Source organism: Camelus dromedarius, chromosome 19 (assembly GCF_036321535.1).
Source record: "Camelus dromedarius isolate mCamDro1 chromosome 19, mCamDro1.pat, whole genome shotgun sequence".
Lineage (NCBI taxonomy): Eukaryota > Metazoa > Chordata > Mammalia > Artiodactyla > Camelidae > Camelus > Camelus dromedarius.
The window spans coordinates 34,438,638-34,454,140 of NC_087454.1; the positions used below are offsets into that span (position 1 = coordinate 34,438,638).

The 15,503-nt window shown below is 47.2% G+C and overlaps 1 protein-coding gene, 1 long non-coding RNA gene and 1 pseudogene across 2 annotated transcripts in view; 1 reads left to right on the forward strand and 2 right to left on the reverse strand.

The window, feature by feature from the left end:
• Positions 1-747, reverse strand: part of LOC135318586 (uncharacterized) — an 85,939-nt gene extending 85,192 nt beyond the window's left edge. The window contains exon 1 of the long non-coding RNA XR_010376753.1: positions 615-747. This is a non-coding gene — a long non-coding RNA (uncharacterized LOC135318586). The remainder of the gene's footprint in view (positions 1-614) is intronic.
• A 110-nt stretch (positions 748-857) lies between these two features.
• Positions 858-4,126, forward strand: LOC116147615 (nitric oxide-associated protein 1-like; annotated as a pseudogene).
• Positions 4,127-4,347: 221 nt separating this feature from the next.
• IL17F (interleukin 17F) lies at positions 4,348-10,787 on the reverse strand. Its single transcript, XM_010992381.3, has 3 exons — positions 10,619-10,787; positions 6,178-6,383; positions 4,348-4,999 (listed from the first exon to the last, which is right to left on the reverse strand). The coding sequence occupies exons 1-3, from the start codon at positions 10,643-10,645 to the stop codon at positions 4,735-4,737; spliced, it is 498 nt and encodes a 165-aa protein (XP_010990683.1). The 5' UTR covers positions 10,646-10,787; the 3' UTR covers positions 4,348-4,734.
• Between the last annotated feature and the right edge of the window lie 4,716 nt (positions 10,788-15,503).

Below are 15,503 nucleotides of genomic sequence, written 5' to 3' on the forward strand. Positions count from 1 at the left end.
CAACTGTTCTTTCAAGAAACATTTATTATGTATCTCCCACGGGATCCCCATGTCCGCACCAACCCAGGCACATGCTCTTCTCCTAACACACCAAGCTTTTTTGGGTCTCCGTGATTTTGCTTGTACTTTCCCCTTTGCTAGGAATGCCCTTTCCCTGTTTTCCTCTGGAACAACTCTTATTCATCCCAGTGCAAAAGCCATCTCCTTTCTGACATTTTCTGGTGAGCTAGCATCCTCTCTGTCTTCTCTAAATTTCATACCTTCCACGCCTCCAACGGCTGACGACGAGGACCGCTCCTACAGTCTCACGGTAGGATCCTGCCCGTGAAAGTTTCTGTTTTCAAAGTTGTTGCACATACAATGGCACCCGGTGGGGAAAAAAACAGTAATATCTACTAATAAAAGATGTTAGGTGAAGCTGTGAGTGTGCAACATTCGATCCTCTATTTTTTTCAGTTGTAGGACAACACGAAGCTTTTAAGAATGATTTCTGTGTACATCAACTATACCTCAATTTTTTTAAAATGTTTGAAAGTGCGATTTCTGAACAGCAAGTAGTGACAACGGCGGCGCACTGAAGAAGTCCGAAAGTGAACAAAACCTCACTCACTAACCTATTCGGCCAAACCTGCTCGGTGTTCGTCCCGGGCGCTTTCACCTCCGCGTTAGGCGGGTTTCCAGGCCGCGGAGCCCTCATCGCGAGAACTCACGACATTAGACGCGGGAAGGGGAGCGGAAGTGCCCCAGTGGACGAAGGACGGCTCTCGGGTGGTCCCGGGCTTTCCTCTAGAGACTAACGCGAGTCTGGGACCGCAGTGCGCGCGCGCGAACGGGCGGCCCCGCCCCTTGGCCCTCGCCCGAGTTTCTCACGCTGCCCGCGCGCCGCGCTCCCAGGCACCTGTGTAGCTTCCTGCTGGGATCCGCCGTCGCCGTCGCGCGCCGTGGCCTCCAGGAGTAGCTCCTCCAAATGAGAGGCGCGGCCCCGCTGCTCCCAGCACCCGTCCGGCCTGGGACGTGGGCCTCCTCGTGGCCCGATAGCGACCGGGAGTTCCGAAGGAAGGGCTGGCCTGGAGGATGTTTTCTGTTCCCCGAGTACATCCCGGAGCCGCAGCCCCGCACTGAGCCTCCAGGACCAGCTGCGGGAGCTGAGCAGCGGCGGGGGCAGGAGAGACAGAAGCAGCAGCGGCGGGAGGAAGCTAAGGGCCAGCCGGCGGGTACACCGGGTCATGGGGCCTCCGGACCCGACGGTGCGGCCGCGCGGCCTGAATTCTTCGGACTGCGGGGCGAAACCGCACTGCCGGGACCCCGGCCTGCGCAGCGAGAACTTACCCAGCGCGGCGGCTCGGGCCAAAGGCGGGCTGGCGCGCACCGTGTGCCGGCGCTGCTGGCCGCTGGTGCATCCCCCGCGCGCCCTGCGCCTGCCGGTGAGCCTCGAGCTGTATGTACCTGGAGCTGGTGAGTGTCGCGCTGCGGCGGCCCGAGCCCTCCGTGGTGCTCGGCATGGTGGACCTGCTCCATCTGCCCGACGCCCTGCTGCCCCACCTGCCCGCGATGGTGGGCCCCAAGCAGCTGATCGTGCTGCCCCAGGACACTCCCGGTTACCTGCAGTGGCTCCGGGAGCGACTGTGGGACGACTGTGCCCGCGCCGGGCTCCTGCCGCCCCCTGGCTACCGAAGGCCACAACACCCCAGCAGGGACCGGCCTTGGGACGGGGAGGAGAATGCGAATCCTTCGACCAAGTTCTGCACGGTGCTCAGGGACGTGCAGCTCATCAGGGCCAGGACTGGCTCTGGAGTCGAAGAGCTGATCTCCGTGCTCCTGGCGCTACCTCCGCGACGTCCGCTTGGTTGGCGCCACCAACGCCGGCAAGTCCACTCTCTTCAGCACGCTCCTGGAGTCCGAGGACTGCATCGCCAAGGGCACCGAGACTCTCTACAGGGCCACCATCTCCCCTTGGCCTGGTACTACCTTAAACCTCCTGAAGTTTCCCGTGTGTAACCCAACTCCCTACAGAATGTATCAAAGGCAAAAAAAAAAAAAAGACTTAAAAGAGATGCATCTGAAGCGGAAGAAGACCTTACTTAGCAAGAACAAAATCAACTTAATCTCTTGAAAAAGCATAGTTATGTAGTAGGGTTAGTTGGAAGAACATTCTTGTATTCAGAAGAACAGAAAGATGAAGCTGCCTTTGAGTTTGATGCTGATTCCCTTGCCTTTGACATGAGAAATGAACCTCCTAGGGTGGCAGCTAAATCCACCAACCAGGTAGAATTAATCCCACAGGATGTGAAAGATGCCCACTGGTTTTATCGCAGTCTGGCCCACACTTTTGCCACATATCAAGATCAAAGGAGAGCACATTCAGAGAAACGTGGCCTGTAAAACCAAGAAGCCTCCTCCCCTTGTGTACAATCAGGGGGAAAAGAAAAAAGGGTAAACATACGAAGCTGACTTTGTTCATGTTGAAGATTAGCTATACAGAACATATTATGTACATTGAATTTTGTTAAATACTGCTGTGATAAAGCCCCCCCATCTCCACTCCCACCCTTTTTAAACTACTGTGGGCCACGCCTCTTTTTAAAGTATTGAGTTTGTAAACAAGGTTTTTTTTGCGTGTATGTGTATATCTGCGACCCAAGTATACCTAAAAATAAGTTCTGCTAAAAAAAAATTTTTCACACCTTGATCCTAGCACTTAGCACCTTGTTTTGAAATTACATGTGACCATGTGGAACAGGATAACTCGATCCATTCAGAGGTGTCATTTTTCTCCTCCGCCATTTCCTTTATCTCTATACTTCTCCTACCGCTCACACGAAGTTTTTTATATGTACTACCCTCAGGGTAGGGCTATTACTGCCAAAATGGACAGAGGAAGGATGGTTTGTTGCACAGATTTGAGCACCAGTATGGACTTGTGGGATTCACAGCAAACTTACGAAGCTGATAGCAATAAGAGAAAATGTTTTTTGGATTCCAAGAGGCTGAGCATTTTCAGGACCAACTGCAATGTTTATTCCATAAGCAAAGGATTCAGAAGCAAAGAGAAGAGCCCCCATACCATCCCCATCCCCTCCCCCATCTACAGACTAGATAAAAATTGCCCACGCTAAAGAGTTTTAAATGGGCTCCTGCCACCAAGCTGCGAGTGGAAGGAAGAAAACCTGCCCCATCCTCTCCCTGGGCCTGGAAGGCATGTTCCTGGAGCCCGTGGTATGGTGTCAGAGAAGGAGGAAATGGAATGTATCTGGGCAAGAGAGGGACGACCAAACCTTTGAGTTGCAGGGAGACCAGAATCTGGAAGCCCCTGTGTCCTCAAGAAACATGAAAGACAACCAGGGACCATGGGTGCAGAGTGACCACCACAGCCCTCATGACCAGCCACTACCAACACCAAGGCCCCTCGTGTGCATTTCTTACTTCTACTTTTCTTGTGTCTGGTGACTACCATAGTGGCCAATAGATGTTCACTTTATATACTAATGTAACCAGGAAGATGGAGCAGTAAAGAGTTACCAGAGAAGGTGAGCTCTGTTTGTAACCTTTTCCTTAACTCTCCATGTAACAAAACCCCCAGAACCATGAATGATAAAGTAACTCTCCAAACCACTGAAATAGAGTAGATTGGTGATTGCCAGGGGTCAGAGGAGGGGGAGGTGGGGAGATGTTGGATAAAGGGTACACACTTTCAATTATAAAATGAATACATTCTGGGAATCTGATGTACAGCATGGTGGCTCTAATTAACAATACTGTAGTGTATGCTTGAAATTTGCTAAGAGGGTACACCCTAAATGTTCTCACCACACACACACACACACAAGTAACTATGTGAAGGGATGGAGGTGTTAACTAACCTTATTGCGGTAATCATTTCACAATATATATGTGTATCAAGTCCTCACACTGTACACCTTAAACTTATACCATGTTATTTATCAATTATATCCCAATAAAGCTGGGTAAAAATAGTATCACCAGGACCACACACAAATAGCAGTAGTAGTAATAATAATAAAATATAACTGGCAATAGCACTCTGATGAGGAAATATGAAAAACTAATGATAGGTGTATAGAATTGCATGATCTTTAGGGCAGTAATGTCTGTGGGTACAAGCTAAGTCCAGAAATAAACACCTAAAGTATTTTTCAGTCATTAATACTTTATTATATTAGTAGTTGATATATTATTTTTTATCCTAGAATTTTCTGGAACCAACACATCATAAATACATGGGCACTTTCCTTGCAAATATAAATATCCGGCCAATCTCATCTATATTTAGCAAAGGCTTAGTAAACGTGCGCTAGGTCCTTATCCCTGTCCCTCCCGCCCCACCCCATCCTGCACAGCCCCTCCCACACTTACATTGCGGTTATATTTCACCCACGGGGAACAAAAGCCCATTTTACAAACAAAGCCCCCGGAGGTGGCACTGTCTCCCTCCCAGTGATGCATGGCGGGGAGGTGGTCATCACCGCGCAATGAGCCGAGTAGGCCAAGGGTCCCGCATCCTCCTCCATCTCTTTTCAGGGGGGTGGGACATTGGAACATCTTAGGACCATATTAAGATTATGAAATCCCAGAAAGTTACAACTATATCTAATACAGAGCTTTGGGGATCCCATGCGGAGCTTGTGAAGAGCCCCGGGGAAGTGGAGAGAATTTGGGAACCACACAGGACTCTTTGCAGAGAGCTGGGTAAGGAGGGGCGTCTCTAAGGCTTCTTCAGCTGAGCTGACCTGCGGCTCTCATGCCACGCACGTAGCGGACGATGGGGGTGACGCAGGTGCAGCCAACAGCCACCCGCACCTTCTCCAGCCGGAAGGAGCGAGTGCAGCCCTGGGGCTCCCTCCGGAGGACCAGGAACTCTTGCTGGATGGGAACCGAGTTCATGGAGCTGTCTTCCTGCCCCTCGGCGTTGATGCAACCCGCGTGCCTGCACTGGGCCTCTGCGATCTCGGAGGGGAACCGGTTGGGGTCCCGGGTGATGCTGCAGGAGGAGCGGGGAAAAGCGGATGGTGAGACGGGAAGGGAAAGATGCACAAAGAATCGGAGCCTTGCAGCACTGGGCGCCCACCTGCAGGGAGGCGGTGCGGGTAACTCAGGGCTGCGGCGCTGGCTTGGGAGCAGCCAGCCTGGACTCACGTGGCGCCCCCTGGCGGCTGCTTAACTCCCTACGCCTCGGTTCCCGCAACTATGAAGTGGAGATTCTCATACAGTTCTCCCGTGGGATTGTCGTGGGATTGTTGCAAACACTCAGTGATACAAACGCATGTTCAATGTCACACTGTAAAACGTTGACGTTCCATACATGTTAGATCTTTTATTTTCTTTACATTGTTGTTATAATCATTATTTATCCTTTCCTTAGAGATTGAACTTTGCAATAGGTCTCCCAATACACAGTCTACAAAGCCTGCTGCTTGGGAAAGAAAACCAAAACCCCAGAGGTTTGTGAATCCAGTGCCTTCTTTCAGTTTCTGCCTCAGCAGCTCCCTCTGCCAGGAGGCATAAAGGCAGCAGAGACAATCCAGCCAACCGGCCACTGGACACACTCCCTTCCCGTGGGAAGCAATGCAGGCGGCCCCAGCAGCACTTCTAATGGTCCCTGGACTCTGTTTTCATGCTTATATTTAGAGCACATAAATGATAAATGAGTGCTTGGTATCCTAAGAACCTCCATGGAAGAAAAAAGTCCCAAGACTGTACCCTGAATATCCCCGCCTAGGATCCCACTTCCCAAACTGCCTTTTGTCCTCCACTCTGCCCTCCTGTCCACACTCCTTGAAGACTGGAGTCTCATTGGAGTGGATCTCTCTGAACTGACTTTTCTGGTTCCCGCTTACCCCATGCAGAGGTAATTACGTAGGCTGCTTTAAAGAGCCCTCTCTTCCAACACAGAAAGTTTGTAAGTTCCAAATCCAAGACTGCATGAAGCAGAAAAAGGCAGAGATGGGAGGTTGGAAGGAGAAGAGTAGGACTTTAGACCTCATAGGAGGACTTAGCCCAAAACAGCAAGAAGATGTCAGCTCCCCGGTAAAGTGGGGTTTTTGTTTTTAAGAATGTGGGGACTATTTTTTCTCTATTTTTGGAATGTCCTACTTTATAGTTAGAACAAATTAACGTATTTTTCAAAAGAGCATGAAGGTCAGTCTCCTTGGCACGTACTTGTAATCCCAGGGGGAGCTGGAGCGGTTCTGGAAGTCATGGGAGAGGGGCACTCCCAGCTTCTGACTGAGGATGCGGATGTCAACCCTCACAGTGTGGTCCTCCAGAGTGGGGCAAACGGCAGTATCCCCGGCTTTGGGTATTTTCCGTGCTGCCGCCTCCCCCAGGAGGGGGAACACCAGCATCAACAGCAGCAGGGACTTGACCTGGAAATAGAGGAGGATGCGATTGGTGAGGGGCTCTGGTGTCCCTTGCTGACAAGAGACAGGTCATGCTTCAGCTGAACTGGCATCCTTGGTCTTTTACGGGATCACAGCTTCTCTCTGAACCACAGATCCTCACAAGGAAGCAGTACCAGGGTACCAACCCAAGAGCTAAACTCCTGAGCCTGGTGATTGAGTCCCCACAGTCCGAGAGCTCCCGAACGGGAAACAGAAAACTGTCGGGACCTGGGACTGGGTGTAAACCCTGACCTGGCCTCCTCACTGACCCTCTGCTTCCTCTTCTTTCAACCAGATGATAACACTTGCTTGATGATAATAGTCACAAGATGAAATAAAATGTTCTTTGTAAAGCATCTATAATACAAATAGAGGCTGAAGAAATGATAACTCTTGTTTTTACTTCCAACCTGACATCCGTGAATCCTCCACCAAATCCTTCCTCTGCCCTCTACCTGGAATCCACAGCCCCACCTCCATGCATCCAAATCCTAGCCTTCCATCAAGGCCCCACTAGGAGGTGGTCTCCTCTGGGAACTGCCCCAAAAGTAGTTCAATTAGAAATATGTCAATTATCCTTAAATCATAAAGCTTTTACATCTAGCACTCAAGTAGCCCTTTCCTTATTGCCCAGGCATGTAGAACGTGTGTTCAGGCAGATCTACACCTATAAGACGGAGAACATGTTATAGAGCAGGTGTTCCAAAATACTTTTTGGGTGAACAAAAGAGCAGGTGAGTGAATGAATGGACAAAACAATCCAGTTAAATTAACAACATCCACGCATTAAGAAAAACACTCTGCAAAACCCACTGCAGCAGAGTCCTGGTGGTCCAGGCTGACTGACGGAAGCGGGGGGTCCCCACAATGCACAACACCAGAGAAATGGGAACTAGGAGCATGTCTATTTTTACACATACGTTGAAATTTCGTTTTGTCTGGTGTTACAGGAATGCTCTGTGAAGATCTAACTAAAATCAAGGAAGAGCTAAAAATCTCTCCAGCTTCCCTCTGTCGCTCTTCTGCTCTGCTCACCCCACGGTGACCACCGACCCTCACTGCGGACGGACAGGTCCCAACACCGACTCTCAGCGTCACGCAGAACCAGGGCTGAGAGTGAGTTACTTTCATCCCGGGGGCTCAGTGCTATTCAGGCTCCCACCTTCCACGAGTTAGGGTAAGGAAGGCACTTAGACGTGTTGGTTAAAGGACCTCCTTTTTATATTCTGCAGATGCTGGAGGCCAGAAACGATGAAGCAAAAAGATCATGGTGTCAAGGGCCGTGCTAAGGTAGCTGATCCTGGAAGAGATGTTGAAAGCAAGACTGACCCACATAAGCCGGAATGAGGCTGATTTGCCTCCAGGTGATCAGCAGGCATCTACTTACATCTCCCACCATCATTCATTCATTCATCCATTCACGAGGCTTTCTTGTCCCTATAGTGTGGTGATAAAGGACCCGGGCTCTGGAGTCTGAAGTCCTGGGGCCATAGCTCGGTTCCAGGACGCTTACTAGCTGTGACTCCGTTTCCTCCACCAGGAAATGTGGAGATCGAACAGTAGGATCAACCTGGAGCATGAAGAGCGCTGCCGGACGTGGAGGGTATTCTGTACAGGTGACCACCGTTGAGCTGACATCTTGCCAATGTGGATGGACAGGAAGGAGGTGGAATTTGACCTCACGTACCCTCTGTCTAGAAAAAGTGCTATGAATTGCCTGAGTGTTGTAGGCCACATGCCCTTTATCAGAAATCAGATACTGTCTGCAAATCACTCTGGCTTGCTTCACAAAGCTGCTGATCTGAAACTGCAGATTTTGGTGGTTCTCCAGCACAGAGCAGGGGCTTAGATAAGATTCTCATTGGTTCTCATACAGCACAGCACTTGTCTGAGAGGTTCAGAGTATTTTAGAATCTGAAATTTTTTTTTAATTTAGTCTTTTTTTTGGCAATTCTTTTTTTGTTTGTTTGCTGATGTTGTTTTACGGGGGAGGTAATTAGGTTTATTTATTTAACAGAGGTACTGGGGATTGAACCCAGGACCTTGTGCATGCTAGGCCCATACTTTACCACTGAGCTATATCATCCCCCCAATCCTGATCTTTGAAAACTGCTCCTGGCGTGAGGAATTACAGTCATTGAGCTGTGAAGTAATATTTTAACTTGCCAGGCAATAATGTCCTTGGCCCAAGATGGCCAGAAATTCTCATTTCAAATTGTAAGTAAAGCCAGAGGTTGACCTGAGGACCATGACTCTCACCTTTGAATATGGTAGTTTGTGAAACTGAAGGGGAAATACCCTCTATTACACTCTACCACTGAGCTATGCCCTCCCTCTCAAATTCTTATTAGTCACCTATGAGGCAGGTAAATGGACATCACTCCCTTTCTGTACGACAGGAAACAGGGGCAAGAGAAAGGACCAGCTAAAGGTGGGGCAGAGTCAGGACCCCAACATTCTCAGTCCAACTTTGTGCTTGATCTCCTGTGAGCTCCTCTAAGAGAACATCTGAACATTTGTCTCCTGAACTCATCTGTGATTCGTGCTCACCCCCACCTAGGCATGTGCTCCAGAATCCTCAGTCCACAGGGATTTGCCTCACTTTCATACAGACGAGGTCCTATCTGCCTGCACCTCCAATTTTTTAATTCTATTCTAAAGTGCTTTTCCCGCTCATGTTTCTTGCTGACTGTCCAACAGATCGGTTTCTTCAAAGAAATCAGGAATAGACGTGGCTTTAGAGCACAAAACTATCCAATGGATTCGTTTTAAAACGATGGGTTTAGAGGGGAGGGTAATAGTTCAATGGTAGAGTGCATGCATGAGGTCCTGGGTTCAATCCCCAGTACCTCCATTAAAAAAAAATTTTTTTAAATGGCTTTAAATTCAGAAGTCTTGCTTCTGAACCATTCAGGGAGGAGAATCCTGTACTTGGAGCCAGTAAACCTAGATTCACGTCCCCACTCCTGGGCATGCGGTACGCAGTGATGTTAAATCACTTAACTTCACTGGATGGTTGTTCAACTGTGTAATGCGGGAAGTAGTCCCAATCCACTTCCCTGGGCTGATGAGAGGCTCATTAATTATCATTAATATTAATATTTAACACATATTGAATGCTTTCTCTGCCCTCATTGGTTGTTATCTTGAAATGACGAGTTGACTGAAAACCATGCCTGCACAGATCTGCTATTTTGGAGTGTAGATTTAGTCATTCTCAATGATATCAATTAATCCTTCTCTGAGGAAGATGCCACTGTGATTCCCCCCTCAACAGATAAGGGGAAGAATACTGCACAGAGCAGCCAAGTAAGGTACCCCAATCCCACATCTAGTAACCCGATCTGTCTGACCCCAAACCCCATGCCCCCTAAAGACCGCCCTTGGCTGCATTTCTTGTCATCTCCAAAGCAATGTATGAATAGAACATAGTATTCTCATCACCATTTGCCATGACCTTTTATAAAATCCAAGCTGCATAACTTGTAAGGAGAGGGGAAAAAAGGATTACTTAAGCCAATAATGTGGTGAGTGATTTCTCAAGTACAACTTTCATGCTCCTGTATTTTAAATTCTTCATAGGACTTACCTGACTCCTGCCAGGCAAGATTCTAGACCCAGGGAAGCTAGATTTCCATCACACTAACTCCCCCGTCTCCTCCAGGAGGAAGGAGTCAATGCAAAAAGGACCAGTACTCAGAGGCGGGGCAAATGCCCCTCCCCTAGGAGCTATCCAGGTCCATCACCGGGTGGTTCCGCTTCCATCTGGGGCACTCCTTGTCTGCCGGTCCTCTTGAGGGGATCATTATACTTCTTGGTTCCTTGGTTATTTTAACATATACAGATCCTCAAAGACTGGCTAAGCCCTCCCATGAGATGAGTTTGAGGCCATGAGATGAGTTTGAGGCCAACCTAACTCTATGACACTGGCCACAGGAGAGACCAAGTCTGGTTTGCAACACAAAGAACCTCGCAAGCTAACAGCAACCCTGCAAAAGCCATCAGTGAAGAGCTATGGTTTGCACCCCATCATCATGTCTAGTTACATTTTCTTTTTCTCCACCAGATGGGGGTCAACATGAAAGTCAGCTCTGTTCTTTAAAGAAATGACACCCCCCCCAAAAAAATAAGATCCCAGTCCAGCCTCCTTCCTTAGAGATCTGCTTTCCTGAAGTCCTAGGGGTGACGGCACAGACACAGGCGTTATCCCGCCTACTCACCACGGCTGGGGCACGCAGGACGCCCATTGTCGCTTTGCTCAGTTGCCTGCCTCGTGCGGGAGCCTCCTTTGGTGCGTGTGTCCACCCGTGGGTGCCTGTGTGGTGTCACGAGAGGACCTGTTGGCTTTTATAGCAACCTCTGTCCTTGTTTCGTTTGGTTGACCTGCTTACTACTGTCTAAGTTGTGGTTGCCCCAGAGTTACTGACGAACGTAGTTGTTTTTTTTTTTTTCCTGTTCCACTTCCTGAAGGGGAAGTGAAGGGGTACCCTACAAAGGGGTAACGGTAAAAGGACCAGGTCTTCCTTTTCTTCTCCCCCAATGCCACCCCCACCTCTGCCCTCACACTACATGGAATTTCTTAACAGATTTACTACCGAGATGAACCAAATTACAAGGTGCTGTCATGATCTTTCGTGTTTGTCCACAAAGTGGCTGAGAGCTCAAGTCATGCCCCTTACGTTCTACTCTCTAGACACACGATGTGAACTGTGATTTAAGGGGTATGTCATCCTTCGACAAGCCTGGGTATTAAACAGACGACTATCTTTTGCTCCGTTTTATGAGTAGGACTGGCATGGTGAGAGATTCAGGAATGATATCCCCAGGCAGCTAGTTTCCTGGTCTCCCTGAACGCATTCTGTTTCAGACTCCTCCTGATGCTGAAGAGATTGATCACCATTATTCGTACAACCTATAAACAACCTTTACCCTGGCTAGCTTCTGAAGATGATTCGATTTTTTTCAACCAACATGGATTTGCAAGTAGAGCTTTTAAATGCTCTGACATGTCATTTTAAATGAACTGCAAAAAAAAGTTAATTTGGCTTAGTTCTGTCCAAGTCAACATTTATTAAGCACATCCTGTATGCCAGGCATTGTAGCCTAGAGATACACTGACATTTCTGAAATAACAATAACTTACTTTTTTTGTTTGTTTATTTTGAGGGGAGGGTATTATAAAATAGGTTTATTTATTTATTGGAGGTACTGGGGATTGAACCCAGGACCTCATGCATACTAAGCACACACTCTACCACCGTGCTATACCCTCTCCATCGACAATAACTTACTTCTTAAATCTCCATTAAGATCAGATAAAAATCACACGTGCTCGGTTAATAAGGCAGGACGCATCCTAGCCAGGTAAGGTTAGTTTCCTCTATCACGTGTTTGGACAACTCTACCCCCATTTTCTTTAAATGAAGGGCGTAAAGAGGAAGCAGCTCTCGGGTTCCCTAGAAGCCCCTCCAAGATTCATCAGAATTCTGTGATCACGAGCCTCTCACCCTGTTTCTTCTCTCCATGCCTGTGGATTCTTCTCTGCACTTCTCCTCCAGGACAACAGGAAGTTTAACCCCATTAGGATGACCTCGTTGAATCATCGTTCCCTCTCTCAATTCTCTGTGCTCATATTCAGTCTACCTCACACTTGCTTCTGTTGTTTTAGAATGGTTCTCTGGAGTCTCCATGGACTTGGCGTAACTTCAGTTTCCCCCAGGAACCTCTGCCAGCCTTCTTGTCTAAATATACACCCCCTAAAATGCAATCTACATGAAAACAGTGTATTTTCTTCTCTCTTTTTTTTTTTTTAAGCATTGTTACCTTTTTGTTTTCTCACACTAGGATATTTTTTAAAGCAGCTATTTTTTTATTATTTTCAAAACAGAAAGTCATTGCAACACCTAACTAATTGCAAAGCACATAAACTCAGAAAAAAGAACAGCCCTCCTTACAGGAGAACTGACATATGATGCACAGTTTAGTATTTCTGTTTGTGGGAAATACTAATTCTTGGAGATGCAGAAAAATTGCAATTTCAAATCCGATTTTACACAATTTTCCTTTAAGTGGCCTGTCAAGAATGTGGTCTGACAACCTGTAAAGGAACACTAATCTTTATGTTTTGGAAGAAACTTGTCTCCCTCCCCACACGAAGTAATCATTACCGCCTTAAAGTCACGTTGATTATTCGGTGCTGCATCTGGCTTCATACTTCCCCATTTTTTTTAATTTTATTGAATTATAGTCAGTTTACAATCTTGTGTCCATTTCTGGTGTACAGCACAATTTTTCAGTCATACATTTTCATATTCTTTTTCACCGTGAGCTACTCTAAGATCTTGTATATATTTCCCTGTGCTGTACAGTATAAACTTGTTTATCTATTTTATATCTACCTGTCAGTATCTACAAATCTCGAAATCCCAGTCTGTCCCTTCCCACCCCTCTACCCTCTGGCAACCACAAGTTTTTATTCTATGTCTGTGAGTTGAAAAGAATGTATTTTCTATGCATGCATGGATTCAAGACAAGTCTCCAGCCAGCCCCTTCCAGGCAGACGGAAGCCCTGAGCCCATCTTACAGAGAATTTTCAGGGCCTCACTGGATACGTCCTTCCTTGTACTCAGTGAAGCTAGCCCCATGAAATCAGGAGCCAGGTTCGCAGATCTGCTTGTGTCACACAAGCTACCAAAGCAGTATATACAACAGACCATGAGAAGCATATGAAACTGAATGGATTGAGTCCCTCACTTTCTTCAGTGGTCTCTTCTCCATACCTCAATGCAGAGAAGACCGCACCAGCAATCCTGAAAAAAGGAACCAGTAAATCACCTGGAATAAAAGAACATGTGATTCAATATAGAAGGACTTACTCGATTGCAGAGAAAAATGAAATGATTTTTCATGTAAGAAGGAAGCAACACAGGTTTTTCTACATGTAGTACTCACAAAGTTTTCCCCCATCAAGGTAAAAATAACTAACTTATCAAGATGTCAGACTAGGAACCGGCCATCACCAAGTTTGAACAGCATCAAGGGATCCAGATCATTATTTCATCTAATATTTATGAAGCCCGTCTTATACTGTGATCACCTGCTAGTACTGGGGACACAGTGATGAATGGATGATGGACACACAGCTGACTATGGGAAGCCCTTTACTAACTGGCCGTGTACCGCCCAGAACCCATCTGCTACCGGCTTTAAGACTTTCAATTATGCAAGTAGAGCTGTCCATCCACACACTGACAGCTAAGATGCTCTATGCACAATTCCCAGGGTCCACAGAAAGAGACAGCAGGAGACTCCGTGGTCCCCAGAATGCGTCACATACAGCCTTACATGTGGTGAAACATGACCGCTGGTCAAGCATCCAAGTTTGCAAAACTTTTGTGTGCCCTCCCATGTGCTGAAAGCCACACTGCATTACAGGGAATAGACTGGACTGTAGTCTCTACCTTAATGAGTTTAAAACCTGGTTATGGACGCACTGACATAGAAAACAAACTTGTGGTTACCAGTGGGGAATGGGGAGGGGTGGAGGGATAACCTGGAAGTTTGGGATTTGCAGATACTAACTACTGTATAAGAGATAGGTAAACAACAAGGTCCTACTGTATAGCACAAAGAACTAGATTCAGTGCCTTGTAATGGCCTATAATTAAAAAGAATATGAAAAGGAATATATAATTATGTATATGTGTAACTGAATCACCGTGCTATACACCAGAAATTAACACAACATTGTAAACCGACTATACTTCAATAAACTATAAAATAAAATAAAGCCTGGTTATGGAAAGAAAAACACACGTATATTAACCATAATGACATGGGATTACTGGGGATGTTGGTCGTTAAATGTAGACATTTCGTTTTACAAATTCGACCCTCAAGAGGTTTCATCTCTGCTCAAAAAGGGAGAATCTAATCAAGAAACGCTGGCAGGCCAAAATAGTTGAGTGAGAAGGTCCTCGATTCAGTTCCCCTGGAACACCAGCAACTTGTGTGAGGTTTGGGGAGGACTCTGGTTTAAGGAATTGGAAGAGTTTTGAGTAATGAGGAGCCCTTTTCTGGCTACTTAGCAAAGGTTTTGCAGCGAGGTGAGAAATCCCAGCAGAGCCCCTTCACTCCAGGCTGAGACACATGGGGAAAGACAGCTCTGCTGTTACAGATTACGGCTTGTCATGTCTGCAATGAGAGGACTTGGCTTTACAAACACCTTGCTTATTAATTAGGAGGCCATTGGGGGGAAAAAAAGTAGGAGGAAAGCACAATCCTTGGGGAGTTTATGATTTTGGTTGAGTTTTAGGTCTTTATAATTCGAGCTGATCTGAGAGCTATGGGCAGGGAAAATGATGCTGGGAGAGCTAGAAATTACAAAGCCCTAAATTGCAGGGGCCTACATGATGTAAACACCACAGGAGTGGAAGGTAGCCTGGAATGCCGACAAGCATTCACCCGGCCCAATAAAAACAAATGCTATCAGTATACATATGGATACAGACACTGAAGCCCAGGAGTGAGGGGCTTCCAACAGCAAAGGCTGAAATGGTGGCGTTGTCAGTGGTGGTCCAGGGGGCAAGCTGTGATGACAATGCCATTACAGGCCAGGTAAATGTCTGGTGTGATGCAGCAGCAGAGCACCTAGTAAAACTGTTGCCCACCAACAACTCGAGAGGCAGACATTGTACGTCGAGCTACAGTAAGCACCCTAGGGGAGAAGACTGGAGAGAAGCGGGTCAGCTGTGTGTGTTAGATGTTGTTTCCTGCGCTTGGCGAGGTAACCCAAAGAAGCGAGGGGCTCGGGAAAGGGATGGCAGATTTGCAAACAGGAATGAAACAGAACGAAGACAGTCCAGAAATTCAGTGCCTTGCACGGTTGTGGGTGGTGGGGGAGGCGTGGAAAATGACTTATTTCTATGCCCTAAAAGCAAAAGATGAGATTGGAGAAGCCCTTGAGAAGTACCCGGTAAAACCTTGCAACCAAATAAATTTCCTACAGGCGAGAATCAAAATTAAGTACCTGGAAATCCCTTAATTAGGTAAAAGGACTCAGAGTAATGAGAGCAAGGATATAGTTCTAGGAACCTACCATTACAC